This window comes from Mustela putorius, unplaced genomic scaffold (genome assembly GCF_011764305.1).
Source record: "Mustela putorius furo isolate JIRA1106 unplaced genomic scaffold, ASM1176430v1.1 tig00000095_pilon_pilon_pilon, whole genome shotgun sequence".
Classification (NCBI taxonomy): Eukaryota; Metazoa; Chordata; class Mammalia; order Carnivora; family Mustelidae; genus Mustela; species Mustela putorius.
The window spans coordinates 40,580,711-40,605,854 of record NW_025421280.1 but is presented as its reverse complement, the minus strand read 5'-3'; the positions used below and the strand labels follow the sequence as shown (position 1 = coordinate 40,605,854).

General features: G+C 64.0%; 1 protein-coding gene across 3 annotated transcripts; it reads left to right on the top strand.

Moving 5' to 3' along the window:
* The first annotated feature begins 549 nt into the window (after positions 1 to 549).
* Positions 550 to 24,574, top strand: DAZAP1 (DAZ associated protein 1). Of its 3 annotated transcripts, XM_045087811.1 has the most exons (13): positions 550 to 772; positions 8,192 to 8,232; positions 8,875 to 9,041; positions 9,311 to 9,376; positions 11,155 to 11,265; positions 12,432 to 12,480; positions 15,641 to 15,723; positions 18,669 to 18,822; positions 20,478 to 20,507; positions 20,633 to 20,773; positions 21,512 to 21,688; positions 22,676 to 22,765; positions 23,625 to 23,760. In XM_045087811.1, the coding sequence occupies exons 1-12, from the start codon at positions 744 to 746 to the stop codon at positions 22,753 to 22,755; spliced, it is 1,128 nt and encodes a 375-aa protein (XP_044943746.1). In that variant the 5' UTR covers positions 550 to 743; the 3' UTR covers positions 22,756 to 22,765; positions 23,625 to 23,760. The 3 variants fall into 3 exon arrangements, with proteins under 3 accessions (XP_044943746.1, XP_044943744.1, XP_044943743.1); XM_045087809.1 differs by lacking the exon at positions 22,676 to 22,765 and having other exon boundaries at positions 551 to 772; positions 11,158 to 11,265; positions 23,625 to 24,574; XM_045087808.1 differs by lacking the exon at positions 22,676 to 22,765 and having other exon boundaries at positions 552 to 772; positions 23,625 to 24,574.
* Positions 24,575 to 25,144: the final 570 nt, after the last annotated feature.

Below are 25,144 nucleotides of genomic sequence, written 5' to 3'. Positions count from 1 at the left end.
CCGCCGGCGGAGCCCGAGGACACCGGGCGGGCGGGCTGCTCCGGGCTGCGGGCCGTCTGCAGCGGGGCCCCCAGACCCGCATCTGCGGGCGACGGGGGCACGCGGCGGGGACGCCTCTCCGGCCGCCGCCGCCCTCTCGTCGCGTCAGGCGGGCGCCGCGGTCGCGGCCGAAACGCCGACCGGGAAAGGGGCACCGCCGCCTCGCGTGACCCCGCAGTGGGCGTGGCCTCTGCCCGCCGTTGACCCCGCGTGCCACTTCCGACCTGAGCGCAAACAAGGAAGCCCAGCCGCGCCTGCGCCCCGCGGTGCTTGGCTCGGAGGGCCCGCGGGCGCGCGCGCGCACGCACGCACGCACGCCGTTCGGCGGCGCGCTCCCCTCCGCTGGGCGGGGCCGGCGCGCGGGACTCCACTTCCCAGCGTGCTCCGTGGCGGCGCCGTTCGCCGCGCAGGGGCCAGGCCGCCGAGCGCCGGCTCCGCACGCAGGCGCGCACGCAGGCACGCACACCGGCGGGCGCACCCCTGGCCCCGCCCCCGGAGGCCCCGTGCGGGAGCGCGCCCGGGCGTGCGCAGGGCGGCGGCGCGGGCGCGGGGGCGCGCGGTGACCGTTGGCGCTGAGGGGAGGAGGCAGCGCGGCCGCCGCCGTTGCGCAGATCCGGGCCGCAGCTGTGGGGAGGGCGCCGGGGCCGGTGACCTTCCGGAGGCGGGAGCGAGCCAGGGGGCCCGGGACGCCGAGCGCCGCCGCCATGAACAACTCGGGCGCCGACGAGATCGGGTGAGGACGCGCCGGCCTGCGCCGCCGCCGCCCAGACGCCGCCCCGGCCCCCGTCAAGGTCACGCCGGCGGGCCGCGCTGGGGCCGGCGGTTTGGGGGGCCGGGGGCCGCCGCCGGGACCGCCGGGGCCGGGGGGCGGCGAGCCGGAGGGAGCCCGGGAGTCCGGCGTCCCGCCGCTTCCCGGCCGGGGCGGCTCTGGGAGGGCCCGCGGGGGGGGGCACCCGGCCCGGAGCCGGACCGTGGGGGGGCGGTCAGGGCGTCCCCGTCGCCGCCGCACCCGGCGCTCCCGTCGGGGCAGCGGGGAGCCTGGCGGCCCGGGCCGTGATGTCCGCCCCCGCGCCCGGGGTCGTGGCCGGGGAGCCCTGAGCGGAGCCCGAGAGGGTCCGGGGGGACCGCCGCCGCCTCCTGCGCGAGGGGGACCCGGAAAGGGCGCCGGGGGCTCTGGGACGCCGGTGCCCTCGACGAGTGGACTTCCCGCGGGGGGTGGATCTGGAACGGCAGGCCGGGGTCGTGGGGCGCCGCGGCCGCCGGGGGGCCGGGCCTCCCCGGGGCCCCCGGGGCTCCCCCCAGCCCGCGCACCCACTTGGCGGGGCGGCGCACGTGGCGGTCCCGGCCTCGGCCCTGCGGGCTGGGCCGCCGCGCAACTTCTGCCCCGCGGGCGGCGGCGCGCCCCGCGGCCGCTCTGAGCCCCTGCCGGGGCGCGAAGAACAAGGAAGGTGCGCGGACCCGGGGCCAGCGCCGCCGTCACGTGGGCCGGGCCCCCGGGCCGCCGCCGAGCGCTGGGCGCCGCGGCCATCTGCCGAGGGTCTGCAGCTGGAGCCCCTCCCGGCCCCGCGCCCGCCGGCCCCCGGCAGGCGGATTGTAAAGAGGGGGAAGGTACCCGCGGGGCGGCCGTGGCGAGGGCTCGCCCCGGGACCACCGCGCAGTGCTCGCTGCGTCGGCGCCGGAGGAGCCCGAGGTGTGAGCGGGGTCCCGAGGGGCTCGGAAACCCGTTCCGGCCCCGGCTGAGGGGCGTGGTCTGGCTTTCTTTGCGGAGCGCGGCCCGGTGCCGGCCGCCGGGCTTTCCGGAGCCGGTTTCCCGTGCAGTTCGGGGCTGGGGTTCCGTGGCCGTGTGTATGCTGCTCCGTGGGCTCAGGTGCTTGACCGGCCTCCCCCGGCCCCCAGCTCCCGGTTCCGGCTGTGCACAGAACATGCCGGCCGGGGGCTCCCCCTTCCCACCCCGCGGGCGGAGGGCACTGCGGGCAGGACCCCGAGCTCCTAGCCTGGCTCGCTTTACAGAGCGTGTCCGGAGACTGGGAGACGGCTTCTTTGTGTTACGTGGGTGCACTTGTGACGGGAAGCCAGGGTATAGGGAGAAAGTGCTCCAGAAGTGGGGCAGAGCCTGTTGGTGAGTCCGCCGGCCTTCCAGGGCACAGCCTCGCGGCACCCAGGCCGGGGGTCTTCCGGCGTTGCACTGCTTTTTGCTCAGGAGGGAAGGGGGCCCGGAGACCCCCGAGGTGTGCTGCAGGGATCCAAGCCTGGGTCTGCAGAGGCAGCCTGGGGATGCCGCGGAGCTAGTAGCGGGTCTCGTACCCTGGCTGGCCGCGTTCCCCTGCCCACGCTTGCACGTCGGCGCGGATCGCGGGACTTCTAACGTCGTAAATGTCCGGTGGCCAGAACCTTTGAATTGCTTTGCAGGTAGAAGGCTGTTGCTAAAATCCATTGACCAGTTTCTGCTTTGTACAGGATCCTTGTTTCTGGTCCGTTGATGTGGGAGTCCGGGGTCCACTCTGATCTCCGTGCTCTGCTCGGCTGTCCTCGGACAGTACGGTGACCCCGCTGGGCTCCGTTTGCTGTGAGCAGAACGCGGTTGCCGACTGTGGGTGGCTTCCACGTGGGAGCGAGTGTGGTGCTCAGATCCAGGTGATGGGAGATGTTAGCGGGCCGTGACAGGCCTGAACGATCTCTGACCACATGCCCCTTCATCTCCGGTCGCCCTTGTTGGGTCTGTGGTCAGCCTCGTCCGAGTGGCTCCCGAGGGAGCGTTCCACAGGCGGGAAGGGCTGCTCCCCTTTCTCTAACAGGAACCGCGTGTGCGGGTGCAGGGGCAGGGCCTCAGGAAGCGCGTGGACACGTGGGGTACAGTCCAGTGGGGGGTTGTCCTCCTGCGTTTGAGCCTTCCAGGGAAGAGCGTCACCGAGTCTGGGCTGTACCTAAGCCGGCTCAGCGGTCCCCGGGAAGTCTGGCGGGAGAGAGGAAGTTGGCTGAGACCGGTGGTTTCAGTTAGCGTTTCCAGCCTTCCGATGGTCACAGATCAGCCAGAGCAGAGGGAGGCTGGGTCTGGAGGCCAGAGGGCTGATAGGAGCAGCAGGGTCACGTGGGGCCCCATGTGGCAGCTGTGTGACACGCTGATAACCTCCCTTGGGGCCAGAGATGAGGGGGAACAGGCACTCACCTTGCTGGGGGGCGGGGAGGGCATTCTGTCCTCTTTCCTGTGCCATGATCTTAGAAGGGCCACTTGGAAGGGTCTCTCAATTCCAGGTCAGGAGCTGGTGCAGGAGCTCTGCACAAGCCCCGCAGAGGCTGGGTCTCTTGCGGGTGTGCACAGTGTCGTGGGGGGGCGGTTCCCATTAGGACCGAGGTGTCCTGTGCCACCTGCCTCCGGGGCCCCTGGCGTGTGTTGAGGAGCTGAGAGAGGTGTGCAGGTGTGTGTGCTGCTCGTAAGGTAGGGCCAGCCGGACGCTGTCCAGGGAAGAGTCCCGGGGGAAGGTGGGCTCCGTGGAGAGAAAGCGGCAGCACGCGCGTCCCTGTGAGAGCAGGTGCCAGGAGGTGGCGGGAGCCCATGGCTGCTGGAGCTGGAAGCTGGGAAAGCCGGCAGCCTGCCCCCCCCCCCACCCGGTCCCAGCAGCCCGGCCGGCCCCGGCTGCAGTGCTAGTCAGGTGAGGCCAGAGGCCTGGCCCTGGAAGAGTGGGGATCGGGTGAATGTCCGTGTGTGGAAGGGGTCCTGATGGCCGGGTTCAGAGAGGTCCTGACTGTGGAGGAGGTTGTCGTCGTGCCGCGGAGAGGGTGATGGAGACTTGGGGGTCGAAGGTAGAGATGCTGTTCTTCTGCACTTTGGATAGTCCCCAGCAGTGCGGACATGTGGGGCGTCCTGGCCACTGTGGGGGCTGAGCAGCATCCCTGAGGCCCGCCCACTCGGTGCTGGAGCACCCCCAGTTGTGTCCCCAGATGCTCCCCAGTATCCTCTGGCGGATGAGACACGTGTTTGGTCACATCTGCTCTTTCCAGCCTGGGTCCCCGGGCGTCCCTGCCGCGTCCTCCCGTGGTTTAGGTGTGCTTGCTCCAGTGGGAACGAGCTTGGCGTCTGTCATGTTGACCATGACATTGGGAGGTGCTCTGGGTCACTACTTGTGTCTCCAGTGCTGGCCGTGAGTCAAGCACTTTTCACCAGGTGACGTGCGTGCTCTGCTGGCAGCAGCTCCTCCCTTGTCTGCCGAGGCTTTTGCCCGGTACCAGGGAGTGCTGCTGGGGGACACTGGTCCTGCCTGGGGGAGGGCAGGTGGAGGGCCTCACGGGGGGGGGGGAGTTCATGCCAGGCACCAGGGCGTCCTGGGGTTTTCTCTCGCAGGCGTCACTTGACCGCCCCCCCACAGTGGTCTGGGAGGGGGCGAGCTCCCCTTGCTGGCAGGGGGGCAGCCTGAGCTGCTGCGGGCAGGGCCTGAGCCCCAGGACTTGGCGTCTGCCGCTGTGGGGCGGCTGCCGGGCCCGTGCTGTGTGCTTCGCTCCAGAGCTGCTGCCTTCCCTGCGGACAAGCACATACTCAGGGAGACCCGGTCCCCGGGCGACCTCCCCGGAGGGGCAGGACGGTGCAGACTAGGCTCTGCGCTGTGCACTTCAGGCAGAAGAGCCGTTGGCGGAGCGGCCGCGCTCAGCCCAGGCCCTCGACTTCTAGGCCTCTGGAGCCAAGACGTGCCCTGCCGCTGCCTCGCAGGCGAGGGGGCACTTTCTGAAGCCTGCCTGCCCACTGGGAGGGGCGGAGCCACAGCGGCTGGCCTGAGCACCGCGGGTCCAGACGGGGCGTCCTCCACGGGGGTTTCCAGCCTGTCGGGTGGGGGGCGGGAGGGTTAAGAGAGCTGCTGCTGCCAGGCGCTTGTGCAGAGCCCCTTGCAAGAGGGAGTCCCCAGCACCTGCTGTAGGCTCGGGCCCAGGGAGCCACCTCTCCTGGGCCCTTCTGGTAGTAGCATTACCCGTTGCCTGACTCGGGGTCACCTGGCAGGGCCTGATGGAGCCAGGAGGGCCCCTTGGTGGTTTGGGGGGGTTTGGGAACTGGGAGGGGGCCCATGACTTTCAGCTTCAGCTGAGTCATGACTCTTGTACCCTCAAGAGCAGGGAAGGGCTGGGGGTGGGGTGCACGCGGTCAGCTGGGCCCTTAGTCCGCAGAGTCTCGCCCAGGCCTGAGATGCGCGCGGTGCCCCACGGGTCCGCCTGGGCCGCCGCAGGGCTGCTGGCCGGCCGTGCATTCCCTGCCCTGTGCCAGGCTTGCCCACGCGTCTGCAGTGACTGCGCACGGTTTTGCTGCTTGGGTCGTGATGGAGCTGCTCCCGGCTAGTCCTGCTGGAGGCCCCATAGTCTGTGGGGCTCGGAGTGGGGCTCAGTGCTGGAGCTCAGAGGTGGCCTCCCAGGACCTCGGGAACCTTGTGGCTCTTGCGTGTTCCCCTGGGGGAAGTCCGCCCTCGGAGGGGGAGCAAAGGAGCTGGGAACAGGTATAGCAGCTAGTCGGGTGCCGCCTGGAGGCTTGGGGTGCTCGCTCTCCCCGACAGACGGGGGAGCTGCTATGAAGGTTCCCCGGGTGTGCAGCTCAGAGAGCCCAGGGCCAGGGGCCAGGGAGATCCTGTTGTTCCTCGGTTGTGAAGATCTCTCACAGCCGAGGACTTTCTGTAACTTCAGACTTGTGGGACGGAGCGAAATAGTGGCCGGAGAAGCCAGGTTCTCTTTCCCCGCCAGCTCAGCGCTGAGGTCCCCCTGCGGCGCCCCCCCCCCCCCCCCCGCGCTCTTCTGAGACCTGGAGCCTTCTCTGAAGTCAGTGCAGCTCAGCGGAGAAACGAGGTGCAGTGCTGCCGGCTTCTCACGGCCCGGTCCGTGGGGCAGAGTTCGGTGGTGTGTCTGGCCTGTTCTCCTTGGTGCCAGATTTTGGCATTTCCGTGAGGGGTGGAACCTGGACTGGTCCGACGAGTTCCTTCGTCCGTAGGTGGGCGGGGGCTGCAGGACTGGGTTGCTGGGTTGGCACCTGCGTGCGGCCTTCCGTTTGGTTGGGGCTCGCTAGACGGGCGCTGGGGTTTGTCTCAGTGAATCAGGTTTTGGTGCTTGAGAAGGCTGCAGGTGTCTTTTTCCTGCATGAATCTGCTTTTCCACAGCAAACCCGCTGCTTTCCTGCGGGCAAGGAGTGGGCAAACAGGCAGCTCCGCGCGGCGCCAGCCAGCCCTGGGGCCTTCAGTCAGCAGCTGCCTGCGCCTCCGCTGGGTGCCCGGCCCTGCGAGGGTGGGCGGGGCCTGAGGCCCAGCGTGCTGGGGCAGCACCCTGGCTGGCCACGGGGGGCCCCTCTCCCCTGGGATTGTTTGCCTGCGGGAGGAAGCCTGGCCTGATTTTGAGGGGTGCGTAGGAGACACGAGTTTCAGCTAATGAGCCCCAAGCGTAAGCTTCCCTCTGCTGCTTGATCAGCACGTTCCGGGAGCCTGTCCTCACAGAGCGGCCTTGCGGCCTGCACAGCCCCTTGAGCGTGGCCTCGGCCAGGGGTTCCTGTCCCCACCCCTCCTCGGCCCGGCGAACCGCGCCGTGGACTGTCTGTGGCCCTTGTGAGGATGGGCGTGGCTGTCTCTGCGGTAGTGGGGCTGGTGTTTCTCACACACTGAATTCAGAAGGCCCTGGGAGCGAGGCCCCGGCGGTCCTGCTGTCTGTGGGAGGCACCCTGCCAGGGGCTGGCACGCAGAAGCTCGATCCCCGGATGCAGCGGGGGTGGCAGGTGCGCCGGCCACCTCGAAGGGGTCTGTCCTGGGGTGGAGGACAGGGCCCCCCTGTTCCTTGGCGGCTTGCGGGGGTCTTTTTGTCTTCAGGCTGAGTGTGGTGTGGTCGGCTCCAGACGAGGGGACTGCAGGACCCTAAGTCTCAGACGGGGACGGAACCTTGGCCATGTGCTGCCTTCTGAAGCCCTTGCCCGTTAGCATCCGGGTCCCCCTCTGCGTGTGACAGTGCTCGTGACCCCTTCCCCCACCTCTGCTGTCACGGCCACCGCACATGTTGTGGGTGGCCTGAGTGGTGTCTGAGGGGCCTGGGCCTATCGGAGACGCAAGGGAGCTTGGCCACAGTGAGGCCTGGAGTAGCCCCAGCACATGGGCCGCCTCCTCCCGCACCGGTGCCTCTGTTCACTTCAGGCCCAGCCAGTCCAGGCCCGGGGGGCAGGTGCATGCTGCCCTGTGGCCTGTGGGTGTGGAGCCCCTCCCCAGGGGCAGGGGGAACTGGAAGGGCTCTGCGTGTCTGGGGCTGCGCGAGAGGTGTCCTGTGCAGAAGAGGGGCAGGTTGGCAGCTGGGGCAACAGTGGGGTTCTTCTGGAAAGTTCTCGTGTGTCTGCCCGAAAGGACAGCCCCAGCTGCCCTGGGGTGGGAGACGTGGGACGGGGCTCCGGTGCCACATCTGAGGCTCCAGGGGCCGTCCGGTGATTCGTGGGTCCTTCCTTGTGACCACAGGGAAGGTACGTGACACTTTCCCCTGGGGCATCCCGCTCCCTGCTCAGTCAGTCTGTCGCAGGTGCCTTTAGACCTTGATTCCTAAGTCCTCACGATTTGCAGGAGCGCTGGGGCCCTGTGCCCTGTAACCCCGCCCAGAGGCCCCTGGGGTTTGGGGGCTCCTGTTGGTCCATTTCCCGAGGTCTCGTATTCTCACCGGTTTGCCCCGCGGGCACGTGTGGCTCTGATATGTCGTGTTTGTTTGTTTGTTTAAAGATTGATTGATTTATTTACTTGAGAGACAATGAGTGAGAGAGAGCATGCGCGAGGAGAAGGTCAGACGGAGCAGCAGACTCCCCAAGGAGCTGGGAGCCCGAGGCGGGACTCGATCCGGGCAGTCTGGGATCATGACCTGAGCCGAAGGCAGTCGCTCAACCAACGGAGCCCCCCGGGCGCCCTGACGCGTCTTTGCTTCCATGTTGTGACTCACTCGCAACCATCTTGGCCAATCTCCGTGTCGGTTTTTGTGTCTGCAGCTGACGAGGCTGAGCGATGGTTGAGGGGGACATATGTCCTTGCCGTGACCTTGATACAAGGCAGCATCTCTGCCTCACTTCCGCGGTCAGGGGCAGGGCAGGAGTCCCACCTCAGGATAGGGCAGATGGCTGCATGGTGGAGGTGAGCACTGTCTTGACCCTGAACGTTCTCTTGTTGAATTGCAGGAAGCTCTTCGTGGGCGGTCTGGACTGGAGCACCACCCAAGGTAGGTGGCGGGGCCGGCTGCGTGCCCGCACCGCAGACAGGCTGATGACCTTGGTCTTCAAGTCGTGTGAATGCGCCTCGCTGTTACTTCAGGGTTTTGCTTGTTTTCTTTGATTCTTGACTTAGCGTTGTCTTGGATCCCGGGGTGGGGGGCACCTGACCCGGACCCGTCCTCATGTGTCGGCAGAGTTGGGGGCGCTATGGAGGGTGGAGGGGCTGCTGTGCGGGGTGTGGAGGCTTGGGGGCTTGCCGGCGCCGGCCGTGAGCTCAGGCTCAGGAGGAGGCAGCTTGTGGGAACTGGCACTCCTGGTGGTCACTGAGCAGTGCCTTCCACTTCCCTTTTCCTGATGCCTTCGGCCGCTGCCGTGGCCAGTTGCACACGTTCTGCTCCGTGGGAAGCCATGACGTGTCCGTGTCCTGAACCCCGTCCTTTCCCATGGGTCTCCTGTCCTGGACGGTCTTCCCCTTCCCCCTCCCCGCCAGTGATCTGCTGAGCCAGTCGACAAGGGGCTGGTTCCACGCTTTCCAGGTCAGGCTGCAGAACTGGGAGCGTGTGTGCCTGTGTGCGTGGCGCACCAGCGGGGCGGCCAGTGCTTAACACTCCGGTGTGTGTGTGTGTGTTTTTGTCCCAATCTCCGAGCAGAGACTCTACGCAGCTACTTTTCCCAGTATGGAGAAGTCGTAGACTGTGTGATCATGAAAGATAAAACCACCAACCAGTCTCGAGGCTTTGGGTTTGTCAAATTTAAAGACCCAAACTGTGTGGGGACGGTGCTGGCCAGCAGACCACACACACTAGACGGCCGAAACGTAAGTGGTCCTCCCGGGAGTCCACTTCCCCCGTCCCAACGCCACTGCCGCGCACTGCCCTGTCAGCCGGCCTCTGCGGCTGGGCCTGGCGGGTGTGCCCGTGAGGGAGCGGGTCAGCGGGGCTGGAGCTCTGGGCTGGGGCCGGAGGGGGCCGGAGGGCCTGGATTTGGGGTGGAGTGACTGGGAGCAAGGGCTCGTTTGCCGTGCGGACGCCTCTTCTAGAGAAAGTGGCTTCGTAGTCACAGCTGACTCCTTTGAAACTTCTGCAGATCGACCCGAAGCCGTGCACGCCTCGAGGGATGCAGCCGGAGAGGACGCGGCCCAAGGAAGGATGGGTAAGGCCGGGCTGGGCAGGGCAGCGTCTCCGCCGGTGTCCTGGCCCCGCAGGAGGGGACGTGCGCCCCCCGCCTGGGGTTCTTCCTGTGGCCCTTGAGGGCAGTGGGGCGCTTTACTGCTGGAGCGGCACACAGTCACTTGACTCTATCCAGTGGGTGTGTGTTTTACTTTGTAGCCAAGAATATTCTTCCTAGTCTACCTTGGAAACAAGAAAAAGGCCTCCCACACCTGTTTGCGATCAGGAGTTCCATTTTCTCCTCCCTGGGGGCTCCCACCCTGCCCTGGGAGGGGGCTGTGTCAGTGCAGCCCCTGGTCCCCCGCTCCTTTCTGCCTGCTGGCCGTTCCCATCTGGGTGCTGCGGCTCGGGGCCAGGGCCCAGCCAGCCGTGTCTGAGAGCCGGCTGCTTGGAAGAGCTGGTTCTGAAGCCGCCGGTGTGGGGCTCCGCAGGGGTTCTCTGGGAGCTGTGTGGCCCCTGATGCCAGGCCTGTTGGAGCAGACCCTTCCTCTGTCCACCGTCCCGTCCCTGTCCTTCCCCAGCCCAGTAGGTCTCGGAGAAGACCGTCCTCCAGGACTCCATTGTCCCGGCAGAGGGGCCTGGCCAGAGCTGGGCAGCAGGCAGGGCGGACGTCTGGTCGGCGTGTCCGGGCCAGGCCCCAAGAACCTGCATTTCTAGCAAGATCCATCCGCTGCTGGAAGACAGGGGCTTCAGACCCTTGAAATAGTTTTTATTTTCCCAATTTTCTATTGGGAAACTTTTTGGGAAGTTTGGAGAAATCAGTAAAGTAGTACATCAGACACCTAAACACATGGCCTAGACCCATCAGTTGTTAACATTTTCCTAGTCATCTCTGTCCTGTCGCACCTCCGTCTGGATCTGCCACTCCTGAGTGCAGGAGCCGGTATCTCACGCAAGGCCTGTCCCCGCAGCGGGGGTGTCGGCCTCGGCTCCGGGCGCCTGCTGTGCCCACGGGGGCCCTTGCGGCTCTGGGGTCATTCTCCGCGGCTTCCGTGGCTCTGCTCTTCAGACTGGAGTCGTGGCCACATTCAGATTCTCTTCGGTTCCTCGTGTCCTCGAGTCTCTCAGCAGCCTTGCCGAGATGAAGCAAACACTTGACGGAGTTCGAGCCCTAAGTGCACCTGGGAGACCCTCGCCCGCCCCAGACCCCCATGGTGTTGGTCCAGGGCTGTTGGGACTACGGTGCCCTGGCGCCCTGGACAGGAAAGACGGTGCGAGGGGTCGGGGGAGCCGGCGTCCTAGTAGCCGGAGCCAAGGTCTGGGCCTCCTCTGTCCACAAGGGACGAGCTCGGGCAAGTGTTTGCCTCCAAGGTGCGGGGCCCTCCCTGCAGAGGGTGGGGTCACCAGGGTCCGGCGAGGCGTGGGGAGCCCCCCGTCATCCTCTTCGGTCAGCCCCGGAAAACTGCTGGTCTCTGTCCTGCCAGCACCCCGCTCAGCCCTCGGGGACGCTAGAGCTTCCTGCTCTCGCTCTCGTGACTCGGAACTCGCCACGGGACCCGCCACTCGCTCCGCGCGTGCGTTCGGGTGGCCACGCCAGACCCCTGTCGCCGCGGGTCCCAGAGGAAGGCGGGGGAAGCGTTAGGACAGTTCGCTGATTCTCTTTGGCTTCAGATTCAGATTCTCTTTGGTTCCTCTTTGGAGGGCTTCGGTCTGGCTTCGGGCGGGGTCTTAAGACCAGTGTGGCATGCGTCACAGCCTGACTGTGGGGAGCGTCGTGAGGTCTCCCCACACTGACTAACCATTGTTTCCTTCTTAAAACAGCAGAAAGGACCCAGGAGCGATAACAGTAAATCAAATAAAATATTTGTCGGTGGGATTCCTCACAATTGTGGTGAGACAGAGCTCAGGGAATACTTCAAGAAATTCGGAGTGGTGAGTTGTTCCTGCCCCAGAGCACCGCGGGTCCGGGTGGGAGCGGTGGAGCCCGGTGTCCCTGGAGGTGGAGCTGGGCAGCTCTGTCCTCTGGGCCTCTGTCTCCCCAGAACAAGCCACAGCCCGGGGGGGGGGGGCTTTGCTGCTTTTTTGGGCCAGTGGAAGCTTGCCAGGCTGGTCTGGAAGGCTCTCCCCTGGTTTGTGAGCGCCACGGTGGGGAGCGTTCCGTAGTGTCCGGGAGAAGCGGGGTTCGGCCCGACTGTGGGAACCGGGAACCAGCCTGCCATGCCTTGTGGGGTGGGGGGCGCGGTGGGAAGGTGAGGAGTACCCTAGCCCAGGTCTGGCGGCCTAAAAGGAGCTGGCCTGGCACTCGCCGGCGAGGTGTCTGTCCCCTGCGCAGCGTTTCCTCAGTGACAGCAGACCTTCTCCCAAGGCTGGCTGTTTCTGGAAGAGGCTGAAATCTTTGAGAATCTTATGGGGGTTTAGAGTTACCTGGGCTCCTCCAGGAGACTCAGTTCTAGTAGGGCAGGCAGAAGACGGGGCTAGCAAGCGGGCTCGTGTGGGGGCCGTCCAGTCAGCTGAGGCAAAGGCACAGGGTCTCCCCAGGCTCCCACCGGGCCACACTCCCAACGGTGGGACAGCCCTGTTGCATCACTGCCACCTGCTTGTCGGGGGGTGGTTCCCGAGTATGCAGAGGACCTGGGCCGGAGCCTGTGCCGAAAGGCGGTCCGTGAGCCAGAGGCCCTGGGGAGAGGGCTGCTGGCTAGGCGGACACCTGTCGGGGAGTGTCCAGCCGAGTGCTGAGCAGTGGGATGGTCTCGGAGCGTGCGGCCGAGCACCAGAGCTCTGGGTCTTGTCCCGCCATCCAGGCCTTGGTTTTTGTCTGAGAATGGAAGGGCGCCCTGCGGTCCTGTGGCTGGAGCGTGGGGCTGGGGCCTCCGGTGTCCACGTGCCTCCCCGTGAGCACTCGGGGCACAAGCAGCCTCCTGCGGGTCCCCTGAGTCTCAGGCATCAAACGTCAGGAGTCCAGCCTCTTGCCTCGGGGCCTCCCTGGGGAACGTCTGGAGACATCCCCGGCGGTCCTTTGCCTCGGGAGTCTTCGGCAGCCGGACGTGCTCGTGCCTGCCCGTGGCTCCCGGGTTCTCGAACACCCGTCTCTCTTGCAGGTCACAGAAGTGGTTATGATCTACGACGCAGAGAAGCAGAGGCCTCGAGGTAAAAGAGATGGAGTTTGTCCTTGACCTTCCCCTTCAGATGGCAAACTATTTCACAATTAGGTGGTGGTGGTAGCGAGCTCGCCGCAGAGAAGGGTGATTCGAGACACGACTCAAACGTAGGCCCTTCCTGTGCAGCCCCAGCCTGTCTGCTTCCCAAGGTCAGACGTCCCCGGGTTTTTTTGGCTCGTTCTTTTGAAGTTTTTGCAACCTGACATGAATTTCAATATGGTTTCTGTTTTTAAACATGGACTGAGAGCTTGCTGCTTTTCTCAGACGGCGCCCTGGACACTCCGGGCCGCGTCCCGCTTGGAGCCCCTGCCCAGGCAGGTCTCATTCCGTGGCGTCAGGCTAGGTCTGCCCCAGCTCGGCTTGAACGTGGACTTTCTTATCCATCCCATGCTTTTTCCCTGTTTTTCTTGTTTCTTGTTCCCCTAAGACCGTGGGGCAGCGGGAGGAGAGTAAGGAGCCGCCTCAGGCGTCCCTGGGAGCTTCCGGGAGCTGCCCGCGCCCGCACGTCCCAGCTGGTTCGTGGGGCCGGGACAGCAGGCACCCGATTTCTGTGCCCTTTTTTATTATTATTGTTTATTATTACTATTTTTGCAATTTTATTTTTGTGGCTGCTGCTGCTTGTGCCCGCCCGTCTGTTTGGGTTCATCCGCCGCTTGGGAACCGGCTGCGCGAGCCGGCCTGGCGTCCGGGCGCCGCGCAGCCTCTGCCCCAGCCCCGTCGGAGGCCCCCGCGCAGAGCCGGCGCCGCCGCCGCGTGCGCCCGCCATGCTGGAGAATAGTTTGCCATTTGAACTTCATCCTCTCCCTCCGTGATAAGTGACGTATCCGCACTCCATGTCGATTAAGCTGTTAAGTCTTAGCTTAACTTTAACATAGACATACATGCTTAGTGACGTACTTAAGTGTCTCGTAGTAAAGTACAGTAACGTTAAGTAAGTTGTTTCTCCTTTTCTCTCTGTGAATTGTTTGTGATTAACGATATCTCTTTAGATTTCTCTTCTCCAGGTGCTAAATTATGTCACACAGGTACAGGCCAGTCCTGCAGTCAGAGGACGGAGCGGGCTTCGCTCCAGTGGGGTGTAAACGAAGTTTCAGTGTGTTTCTGGCCGCTCCCTCAGTGGTGATGTCGCCTTTTGACAGACAGATGCGTCCCTAGACGCCCCGCCCCGGGGCTCCCCACCCGAGACTCACCGCCTCTCGCGCAGTAACGGACCGCGCGAGCCCTGTGGCTACAGACACAAACTCCTGCACTTGGAGAAAATGTTAACTTTCTAACGTGCTGTTCATTACCCATGTCGTGTTCCACCATTCGCCTCCGGTCTCGTGAAACTTCAGGGCGTGGGGGTCCTGAGGGCTGCTCCTAGACTCACACCCCCCCAGTCGGCGCCCTGAGGCCTCGCCCTGGGCCCGGGGAGCACGCCGAGCCGCCGTGGGCTGGGGGTGCAAGACAGGAGGAGCTGGTGGGGAGAGCGCTTTGGGCTTGACCTTGGGGCCCACGTTCCCGTGGGAGCTCACAATGTCCTCCACATCGGGCTCTGAGGGTCCCTGCGAGCACGAGGCCAGCAGAAGGGGGGGAGCGATGGCAGGAATCCCCCGTGGGCTAGAGGGGCGTCCCAGAGAGGTCCTCCTGCTTCCTCCCCTTCCAGGTCTTTCCAGGCCTCCGCCTCCCCCCTCCCTCTCGGCTGACCTGAGACAGTGTCCCGGTCCTTGTCCCGAGGGTTCTGCGTGTGTCTTGCTAGGGACAGTGAAGCCCTGGTCCCGCCCCTCACCCTGGCCACTGCCTTTGCTCAACTCCCACCTTCTCTTTGCCCCCCCGGCCCGCGCTCCCGCTCCTGTCTCCTTCCGTGTGTCTTGCTGTCATCGTTCCGCAGACGTGACCCCACCCCTGCCCTCACGCCGTGTGCAGATTCTCGTGTGAGCGTGTGCGTAGTCCCGCTCAGACACGCGCGTGCAGGGACACGTCAAGCCTCCAGAGTCCCGGGTGTCCCTCCCTGCTAGTCTGGCATCCCCTGGTTTCTGAGCTGTCCGCCCCCCCTGCCCCACGTCATGCCTGCAGTCCCCCCCACCTCGCCACGGCCCGGTGGCTGCAGCCCCAGCGTCCCTGTCCCGCAGCTGAGAGGCCTCGGGCTTGGCCGCCCCTTCCCGATCGATGCTCCCTCCCTGCACGCTCTGGCCCCGCAGTCCTCGGAGGCTCTGGCCGTCGGCCAGGGAGGGTCAGCTGCACCGCCCCCGCCAGCACCCCGTGCCCCCTTCAGCCCTTCCCCGCAGCCGCCCTCGTCCCCCGGCTCTGCCGGCAGCTGCCTGCCGCTCGCCGCCTCTCACGCTTAGTCAGTCGGGCCCCGGGGAGACAGTGCAGCCGACTGAGGACCAGACACGCCACGGTAGCCGGGCGGCCACTCTCACCCGGACCGACCAAACTTCGTTTATACTGCCACTTCCTTGTGTTTGGGAAACGCTAAATTTTTTTCCCTTGAAAATTCTCTTTCTGACGACATAGTGCCTCTTGCTCTCGCTGCTGCCAGCAGAGTTTGACCTGCTGGAACCCGTTGTGGCCTGTATCTCTGTGTACCTTGTGCGTAGGTCCGTGAGGTAGACACCTGTATGCATACGTGTGTGACTCGGACGGGACTCCTTGGGCTTATCCAACGGCGTTGGCTAAGCTTAGCGAGGCACGAACTGTAGACACCGCAGTCTGGTCGGCGCGCTAGAACCATGAATACGGCTGCCGTCAGACCTAGTCGCAAAGCGAATTGCAAGCCGAGGGGGAGACTCTCGGGTTTCAGAAAAGCAGCCGCGCACCCACGGCACATACCCCGTCTCGCGGAGGCGGAGCTCGCGGCTGCTGCCCTGCTCGCAGGGGTGCGCCGCGGCCCCCTCCAGAGCGCTCTGGCGCGCTCCACGCACCGGGCCTCTCTCCTGCCCAGGCTGCGCCTCCCTCAGAGGCCAGCCACCCCCCCCGGGGGGGGGTTCCCAGCGTGTCTCCACGGGGAGCTCGGGCTCCACCACCGGCTCGGGCCCTGCCCTACAGCCGCACACACTCGCTTCCCTGAAACCCTTGGGCACCCCCTCGGCCCGGCCCTGATACTGTTCATCACCCTGTTTTGTGTCACAACGCCCTGCTACCTTGATTCACTCTTCGTCGTTGGCTAGGTTTTGGATTTATTACTTTCGAGGACGAACAATCAGTGGACCAGGCTGTCAACATGCATTTTCACGACATCATGGGCAAAAAAGTGTGTAGTTGTAGTTTTATTTTACCTTAAGACCAAACCAAGTTTTAGGCAACTTAGGGATTTCACTGGAAAATACAAATCCTGAGCAGAAAAAGGGCCTGGGACATAGGGCAAGGTGGGCTCTGGCTCCTGCAGAAGCACAGCGCCCCGTCCTGCCCGAGGGCTCCTGCCTGCAGCGTGGCGTCTCCCGTCTCGCCGGCGCTGCTCCCAGAGCCCCTCACTCTGGATCCACTGGGACCGGTTTGGGGGGGGTGGCGGTGGCCCCCCGGCCGAGGGGCACGGTCTGCGGGGGCCTCCTGGGCTGGCCTCCAGTGAAATTGCAGGTTGCCTCAGGCTTGGTTTCAGTGACCACTCCTTCAGATGTCTGTCCCGCATTCCAATTGCCTCTTGCCACCCCGTGCCGCGCGGTGGGCAGTGGACCTGTGACAACAGGGTCCGTGTCAAACTGAAAGAGACGTAAACATCCTGAAGGATTGGTTCTCCTTTACTTGGGTCACTTACTGTGGAACTCCGGCCGCAGCCACATGCTCTCGGTAGTACTTAACTCCGTGCGGTCAAGTGACCTCTGGTTTCATCTTCATACTGTGTTGCTGCCGCGGCGGCGGGCAGGCTCAGCCCGCGCCCGCTCCTCCTCTCCCGGGGCCCCCGGGGCTCGGGGGGAGTCCCCCCTCAAACAGATTGCTGGGAGAGGGTCTTAGTGTGGGGTCTCTGAGAGTTAGCGAGAGGCTTCGGGCCCCTGTTTGTGCAGGATGCCTGTCTCTGCCCTTGTACCGCCCCCACCCCCAGCGGTCCCCGCGGTCGCCTCACAGGCAGCAGGCATTTCCTTGCTGCTACTGCCCTGCCCTGCCCCTGGGACGAGAGCAGGCCCATTTTTGTCCGTTACGGTCCTGTGGAGGAGCTGAGGCACCCCGAGCTTCCTGCCTCTCCTGGCCCAGCCCCACAGCCCGCTCCCTGCACGCGGTAAACACGGCCGCGTGGAGCTATTTTTACATAGAGGTGCCTGAGGTTTGGTTGCTTAATTAATTCCGTTTGAACCTGATTAAGCAGCACACGCAAATCTCGCTCCAACGTTCATTGAAGCTTTTAGTTTAAAATTAGCGAGCAGATTTCAGGGACGCTTGCCAGTTACGAACACCAGTTCAGAGGAGTCCACGTTCGATTCCTGAAGGTACTGTGACATTGGAAACGTGGAGGAGGCCCGGTCCTGCTCCAGGGGCAGAAAGGCCATATAAGCACTCGGACCTGCTTCCAACCGCAGGCGGCCGGCCCCACCCCGGTTTTGTGGGATGCATCGGTGTCTGAGTCTGGTCCACACAGAGCACAGAGTGGGGACTGAGGTGGCTCCTCGGTGTGGGACGCAGCTTCTCAAGTAAGGTGCACACGCGAGAGAGCCCAGCCCCCGGCAGCAGCCCCCAGCCTCGTCCTCTTCCGTTGCCTGACCTTCACTGGCGGGCGAGGCACGGCAGCCCCTCGGTTCTCGGTGGGGGTTCACCTCCCTAAGGGGCCTGGGTCCCACTTCTCATTAAAACCAGAGTGCCAGTGGCTGCATCCATGTTCTGATAGGAAGAGGGTAAAAATTAGGGGGGACCATGCAAGGGCTGCCTTGCTTTGCTTTGTAAGCGGAAACCAGATTCCCTTAAGGAAAGTATGTAGACTCGTTCGTTGGAGTTCTTTGAGGGCTCCTTGGTCCTGCTGCCACGTGGCCTCGAGCTAAGGGGGATCTTGTTCCTGTCCATGGGGTGTCCTTGGGGCATCAGGAAGGTGGGGTCTTTCTGCCTCTGTCCCACCTCCTGTTTGTTCTCCAGCAGGAAGGGGCCCCGAGCAGAACTGTTGGAATTTGGAACACGTAATGCTTAGTGCACCAGCCTGTGAGACCCCAAGGATGACTCCGAGGGGATTTACTGTCTCTTCCTTCTCGTTAAAATTTATCGCTAAAGAAAAAAAATTGGAGACGCAGATGCTGAGGCAGCCCTGTAATTGGGGGACCTCGGACTGTCAGTCTGGCCGCATCTAAACCCGGCAGTGGGGGGGGCTGCTGCTGGCGGCCACAGCGCTCAGTGCCAGGGGGCGCGCACGCTCACTCCCGCTGCGCCCGTCCTCGGGGCTGCGGCTCCTGACAGCGTCCAAAAGAGGAAGGGTCCAGGGCTGCCGACCGAACACAGTATGAAGATTGCTTACTGATTCAAATGTCCATTTTATTGCATGTTTGTTTACTTTTTTTGTTAGATGTAATGTAAGACTCTTTATCACATCCATTCCCTCTGACATTATTTTGAGTTAATTGAGATTCTTTAAGCGTTAGCCTGGGGAAGGTAAGTCTTTATCTTCCATTAGACATTTTTAAATAAAAAACCTAAGTAAGCCAACTGTGTTTCTCAGGTATGAGCTTAAAGCCCAGGCAGGGGGGGGGGGGGGGCTCTGGAGGGCCCGTGAGTCTGTCGGCCTGGCTCCTCCCAGCGAGACTCGTCCTCCCCGCGGAGCTCAGAAAGCATCTGGCTCCGGCCACGCCTGAGCCAAGGAGAGGCCCTGGAGAGGCCTTGGAAGAGGCTGTGATGGTTCGGCCCGTCCTGGGCTCTGTGTCCCTGGGGTGATGAGGCCATCAAAGGAGAAAGTTGTCTTTCCACCTTGTCTGAAAGACCCTTGTCCCACAAAGCTCTTGAGGGTCCTTGGCCTTCAGCCCGTGCTCTGCAGCAGGCTGGGCTTACATGGCTTACGGTTGCACCTGTTGTACCTGAGAAACATGTTTTAAGCAAAAAAGAAAAGAGAAAAAAACTATAAATTTTTAAAGAAAAAAATACTGGCCTAAATAAGGTTTATAGTTAAGTATTTAGTTTTAAGTCATAATAAGATGCTAAGTGTAGTCATAAGTTATTTGAGGGTGTGTCTGAAGGGAAGGGGGTCCAGGACCCTTGGCATCTCCCTAAACCAGAGCTTCATTTGTCTAGGTGGAAGTTAAACGGGCTGAGCCACGGGACAGCAAAAGCCAAGCGCCGGGACAGCCAGGTGCCAGCCAGTGGGGCAGTCGGGTCGTGCCCAGTGCTGCCAATGGCTGGGCAGGCCAGCCCCCACCCACGTGGCAGCAAGGATATGGCCCGCAAGGTAAGGCTCTGGCACCGAGACCGGGTCCTGCCCCCAGGCGGCCCCTTCAGGGAGACCTGCGTGCAGGCCGGGGTCCTGAGCCGGAGGCGTTGCAGACTCGCCGCAGAGGGGGGACGTGCCAACTGGACAGGCACACAAGCCTCTGAGGGACGGATGAAGGCAGAGGCGGGGCCCCTCTGCGTCCAGCCCCAGGGCCAGTGCCCAGCTCCGTGCTGGGTACCTGTTAGCAGCCAGACCTTCCGGCAGGCCCCAGAGGGGCACTGTCCAGCCTGCTCGCAGATGAGGAAGGGGCCGGTTTCCATGTCCTCACCTGGTCCACCTTGAGCGTGCTGTGACCCTCGGCGGCGGTGTGCTTGGGTCACAGCCCGGTTCCCCACCTGTGGTTGGGCAGATGGCTTTCTCTTCCTGTGCCCCGCTGGGCTGTGTGAGTGTCTTTGCCTCACAGGCCATGCTATGGAGGAGGGCCACACGGTTCTGAGGGGGCAGTGAGAGGCTCTGGTGGCTCAGGGGACCCATCCCTGCCGCCTTCGCCCCCAGCAGCGGCCGCACCCCGGCGGCCGTCTCTGCCACTGACAGCGAGCCGATGACAGACGGTTCTCAGTGAGGATGGAGTGGGGTGCGGGCCTGGCCTGGCTGTCTCAGAGGCTCAGAAGATGCTTTGAGGGAGACTCCGGCTTTGGCCTGGCTGGAAGCAAGCACAGGGTCCCGCCTCTTGGACCTTCTGAATCTGCTCCTGCTCGCTGGGCTCCGGGTGGAAGCTTCCTGGGCCGTCAGGGCCTCTCTGAAGGGTCAGCAGGATGGTTTAAGGTCAGCCTGGCAAAAGGGTTGAGGTTCCCAGAGCCCCCAGGACAGGATCTGATAGCCTCCGCCTCCTTTAGAAACAGTGTCCAGGGAGGGGCCTAAGAAGGCTAGATGGGCCTGTGTGCACGCAGAGGCACCTGGGCTGCCCCTAACCCCGCACCCGCCGAAGTTGGCAGATTGTCTTTTTAAAAACGTTTTCCCCCCCAAAATAAAACACAGCCAGGGGCACCTAGGTGGCTCAGTCGGTTAAGTGTCTGCCTTCAGCTCAGGTCATGATCTGGGGCCCTGGAATCGAGTCCCACCTTGGGCTCCCTGCTCGGCGGGAAGCCTGCTTCTCCCTCTGCCTCTGACGCTCCCCCTGCTTGTGCTCGATTGCTATCAAACAAAGTCTTTGTTGGCGGGGGAGACCCAAATATAGCCACAGGAGACTAGTCACTGAGACCAGAAGCTCTTGCCCGCTAGCACTGGGCTGGTAGCCGGCCCGGGGCTCCCACCAACCAGCCTGATGTCCCATCTGTGCTTCTGGGCCCCTAGTCGGTGGGTGTCCCCTTCACCCTTTCTGATGGGTTCTGTTGAGAAGCTGGGGCCGCCTGACCGACAGACTAGGGCCATCCGGGAGAGCCTTCCCTCGGAGAAGCAGGATACGAGTGGCAGCCCTTTGCCCAGGTGTGTCCTCGGACACCTTCCTCGAGGCCGGGACGTCCCCTTGTGCCCGCAGTACGGCAGGGTGCCAGGCCCCTGGAGGGTGTTTGCCGAAGGGCTTTGCCAGCGGAGCGAGTGCCACTGGGGGTGGGTCAGCTGCTCGGCTGGGCTGTGCACAGGACAACCACCACCCTCTTTGTTTTCCTGTTTAGGAATGTGGGTTCCAGCAGGACAGGCAATTGGTAAGTCCTTATCTGTGGGCCCCGCAGAGAATGGAATCTGCAGCGGGGTGGGCCCCCGGGAGGTCTGGGCGGCGGGAGCCGTGCGCGCGCCCTCCCCCTCACTCCCCTCTGCGCGGGTGTTCCAGGTGGCTACGGCCCGCCGCCTGCCGGGAGAGGAGCGCCCCCGCCGCCCCCACCGTTCACCTCGTACATCGTGTCCACGCCTCCTGGAGGGTTCCCCCCTCCTCAGGGCTTCCCACAGGGCTACGGTGCCCCCCCACAGTTCAGTAAGTTCTGCGGGCCCCTGGAGCCGGGCTGGGGGCCCCCCAAGAGATGCACCCTTTCAGCCTATGCCTGGCACTTGCTTGGGGCACATGGCTGGGCTGCTGCCTGTCCTGGTCCCTTAGCTTGGAGTGTCGTGTGGGTGGCACAGCTGTCGCGAGAGGGACATGTGCCCCCTTGCTGGGGCGTCTGGACCTGACGTTGTGACTCCGCGGAGAGGGGCTTGAGCGTCAGGAGCTCTGGCGGCTGGGTCCTCGGCAGTGACGGGAAGCCCTCGGCTGGGCACCGTGGCTGATGGCTGTCCTTGCCATGCGTCACGCGGCCGGCCTCGCCGGTCCCACAGTCTTGCTGGGGAGGGCTTAGGAGCGCGGGTCAGAGTGTGCCCTGGCTTGAGTCAGGTCACAGGACGGCAATGTGGTCCCTCTTGGCAGAGGTGTGTCTCTCGCTGGCCTGGGCCGTGTCTGGTTCTAACCAGAAGGTGGGTGGGTAGAAACGGGCTGTCGAGCCGCGGGACAGCGGGGGAGGCTGTGGGAGCGGCGCTGTGTCCGGCAGGCAGGTTTTGTCCTCACACCACTGCCCGTGGGGTCCCTGCCTAACACTGGCTGTTGGGGGGTCGACAGGCTGCCCCAGGCCCACCCTAGGGACATCCTCAAGGCCCGGCCGCTCCGTGGGTCTAGGCAGGAAGCAGTGTGGGCGGCTGCGGTAGGCTGGGCCGTGTCTGTGTCTGTCTCTCCTGTTCGCAGGCTTCGGCTACGGGCCTCCACCTCCCCCCCCGGATCAGTTCGCCCCGCCAGGGGTTCCGCCTCCACCTGCTACTCCAGGGGCAGCACCTCTGGCTTTCCCTCCGCCTCCGTCTCAGGCCGCCCCAGACATGAGCAAGCCTCCGGCGGCCCAGCCGGACTTCCCCTATAGTCAGTACGGTGAGTCGGAGACCTGCAGGCGAGGCCTGCGGCCCCCGGGGCCTGGCCCCCCGCCCTGGCCTTCCTGCCCCCACCCCCGCTCCCCCCACCTCCGGCCTTCCTCCCCGCCAGCGCGAATGTGGTGGGGGACCCCGCTCGGCGGGGGCTTGTCGTGCAGGGTCGAGCAGAGTGAACACGAGCAGGTTTTGGTTTCTCGGGTTTTGGCTAGGGAACTAGTCTTAGAAAAACACTGATCGTGCAGCCAGTGTTCCAGGGCCTGTGGGTTTGGGAACCCGAAGCTGTGACAGGGCCCCTAGGAGGATGGCACGGGGCGCCTCGGGGCACCCCCTGTTCCTTGGTTGTCTTGTTTTCTTCTGAGTGCAGAGTGCGGGGCGGGCACCCGTGGGCCCCCTGGGTTCGTGGCTCTGGTGGGCGGCAGGCACTGCCTGGGCTGTTACTGTGGGCCTCACTGGAGCGAGGGGCTGGTCACAGAGGAGGTGCTTCTGAGCCCGGGGTCTGCGGGGTGGCGACCTATGGCTTGTGTGGGAGGAGCTCACGTGAGGACAGGGTTGGGCCAGGTGTCTGGGGGTCTCTTGCTGCCTCTGCTGGGCCACATGGGTGGGACTACCTGTCGCCAGGCCTCCCAGGGCTCCTACAAGAGCCACAGCCTTAGCCCATGGTTCCCCATCTGGGGGTCTGCCCGAGCCATGTCATCGCTCAGACCGTTTTGCCCCAGGCTGCAGCGTCTGCAGGTTGGATGTAGTCCCGGCTGGCCACTCCCAGCTGCTCAAAACTCCGTGCAGTCTTGTCCCCTGGCACTGTGGCTGGCCACGGTCCCCAAGCACCTTGCTTGTCTCCTGTCCCCCTGCCCCACCCCCGCCCCCCACCCCCGGAGCAGGAGGTGTCGGCTTGAGCAGCCCTGGGTGGGGGTGTGCCGCCCGCCAGCGTGGCCCCGCCCCTCTGCTGAGGCTGCCCTGGGGTAGTCACCCTGGTCTCGTCTCTTGCCAGGCCTGGGTACCTATTCTCCAGACCCGTCGGGCTTCGGGCCCATACTTTGTTTACACTCTTATGGTCAGGCTGAGCAGTGATGTGGCCTAGGTAGGTGGCACCTCCTCCTCCACGGCCCCCACTCGGCCTGCGCCCAGGCAGCGGCCGCCCCGGGTGGGGGTGGACCCGGCGGTGCCCTCGGGATGGGGCCCTTGCCGGGGCGAGGCTCTTGACTGGCCACAGCCCCACGGCCCCAGGCACCCCGTGCCTTCTCACACCCTCTGCTGGGACACTGGGACCCCGGGGCCCCAGGACACTCCTGCATCCCGGTGTGCAGTCTGGTGCCAGCCCCCTTTCTGGAAGCGCCTCCCATGCCTTTTGAGGTCAGCAGTGCAGGGTCTAGGTCCTGTTTTGGGGGGGTGGGGGTGACCTGCCCGGCCCTGGCAGTCTCCGCCCGCATGTTCCCTGCGGGGCAGTCCTGCCCGGCGTCGGGCACTCTGCCCGCCCCCGCCGGTTCTGCCGGCGCTGCCGGCTCGGGTCAACTCTGCAGGGAGGACTGTCTCGGGTCTGCCGGGGGGCGGGGGAGGCCTGGCGCTAGTCTGACATTTTCTTAGATTCTGGGGGCTGTGTCCGTTTCCCGTGCATTCCACTCAAAAATAAACTTCCTGCAAGCCCTCCGGCCCCCGAGCCAGGCCAGGCGCTCTTCTGTCTCCAAGCTCAGGTTTGCAGGGGCTCAGATGGGCCGCCAGGGCCCAGCCCGCGGGTCCTTGGGAACAGGTGGGGAGGCGAGGCCGGAGACGGATGGGACAGACCAGGGGGTCCTCGGGTTCTCTGAGCTGCTTTTCCTTCTGTGCGGAGACGGTCGGGGTCCTGTGGGGGAGCAGGCTGGGCTATGCAGGTGCGGACCCCTCCTCAGCCATGGGCTCGGACCTGCCGTCCAGCCCCGGCTCACCAGGCTTTTCCCCTGCAGGTTACGGACAGGACTTGGCTGGCTTCGGACAGGGCTTCTCAGACCCCAGCCAGCAGCCCCCCTCCTACGGGGGCCCCTCGGTGCCAGGCTCGGGGGGCCCCCCCGCCGGCGGCAGTGGCTTTGGACGAGGTCAGAACCACAACGTGCAAGGGTTCCACCCGTACCGACGCTAGCTGGCCGGCACCTTGCGGACGTCAGGGCGGCTGAGACCCAGGATTTAGAACTTGTGAACTCGTGACAATCACAAACTTGGCAGAAAAATAGCGACTCGACGGTGGGGGGAGGGGGGCGAGAGGCTTTTGGAGGCGGCGGTGGGTATCTGGACTGAAGTTTTTAAACATATTTCTTTCTCTAACCCATCAGCACAATAAAAAAAAGTCACTGGTTCAACAACAGGGTTTAAAAAAAAAAGTCTTCAGCTTTAATTCAAAACTTCAGGTTTCTTTTTCTTCCTTTTTTTTTTTTGAAATTATTTTCCTGAGCCTTTTGTTTTACCGTATATTGTAAACTTTTATGTTAAAGAAAAAAATATACATTTACAAATTGTGAGATTTTTAAGAGAAATTTTCTACGATGTATACTGGCTTATTTTTTAATTTAAAAAGCAGGGTTTCCGTCGGCACTGGTGGCGGTGAGGGGCGTTCTCAGCCCCTCCCTCCGGGCTTTGAGGGTTGGGGCTCGTTGGTCCAGAAACTCTGGGAGCTTACAGAAGAAGTCTACTGAGCGTGTTTTGTTTTTTTGTTTATTCCTTGCTTTTGTCGACTGACCTGCCGGCGCCACTGGCCGGTGCGCTGTGGGGGCCGCGCCCGCCCAGCCTCTGCAGGCGCCCGCCCCTGCACCAGGGACAGGGAGGCCTCGTCAGCCGCTCGCGCGCGCACGTGGTGTCAGGGCGTCCCCACTGACCGGTTGGACCCTGGTTTGAATAAAGACAAGTGCGTTTGGATTAGAAACCCACGTTGTGTCCTTTTGTTCCCTCCCTGATCTCAGCTCTGCGTCCCCACAGGAGGACCTGCGCTGGCCCTCGGCCTCGGCGGTGGTCTCAGGCATGTGCGGCTCGCTCGAGTGGGGAGCCCAGGGTCTCGGTCTTGTGGCCAGTGTGGATTTAGGATGGCCTAGGGCTGCAGATGTGATGTGAAGGGGTCCTGGGTTCCCGGGCTCAGTGGCCGCTTGCTGGGTGCCAGGGGAAGGGTGCCTGGACAGATCTGGGTGGGGACTGGCCAGGCCTCCCCTGTCCCATGGAAGTGACACCTGGATTGTGGCCTTGGGTAGGCCACTCGCCTTTCCACAAACCGGGCTTTGACGTGGACGGCTTTGGGTGTCGGGACACCCAGTTGAGGGCCGTCAGGAGGGACAAGGGCCTGAGCCCCTAGAGCTGAAGGTGGACGCCCGGGGGCACCTGGGGGACCTGGCCATCGTAGCTAGAACCTGCAGCTGGGCGCAGGAGGTGGGTGGGACAAGCTCCAGCATCCCACAGCGGCCACCCCCTGCCTATACAAGGGCCTGGCCAGCAGTGTCCGCTA

What these genes read in the sequence shown, in the direction of transcription:
- DAZAP1 (XM_045087808.1), top strand. Translation starts at nt 744, where the DNA reads ATGAACAACTCGGGCGCCGACGAGATCGG. An exon ending in ACTTCAAGAAATTCGGAGTG is followed by an intron (nt 11,266 to 12,431) that starts GTGAGTTGTTCC and finishes TCTCTCTTGCAG; the next exon opens with GTCACAGAAGTGGTTATGAT. An exon ending in GCAAGGATATGGCCCGCAAG is followed by an intron (nt 18,823 to 20,477) that starts GTAAGGCTCTGG and finishes TTTCCTGTTTAG; the next exon opens with GAATGTGGGTTCCAGCAGGA.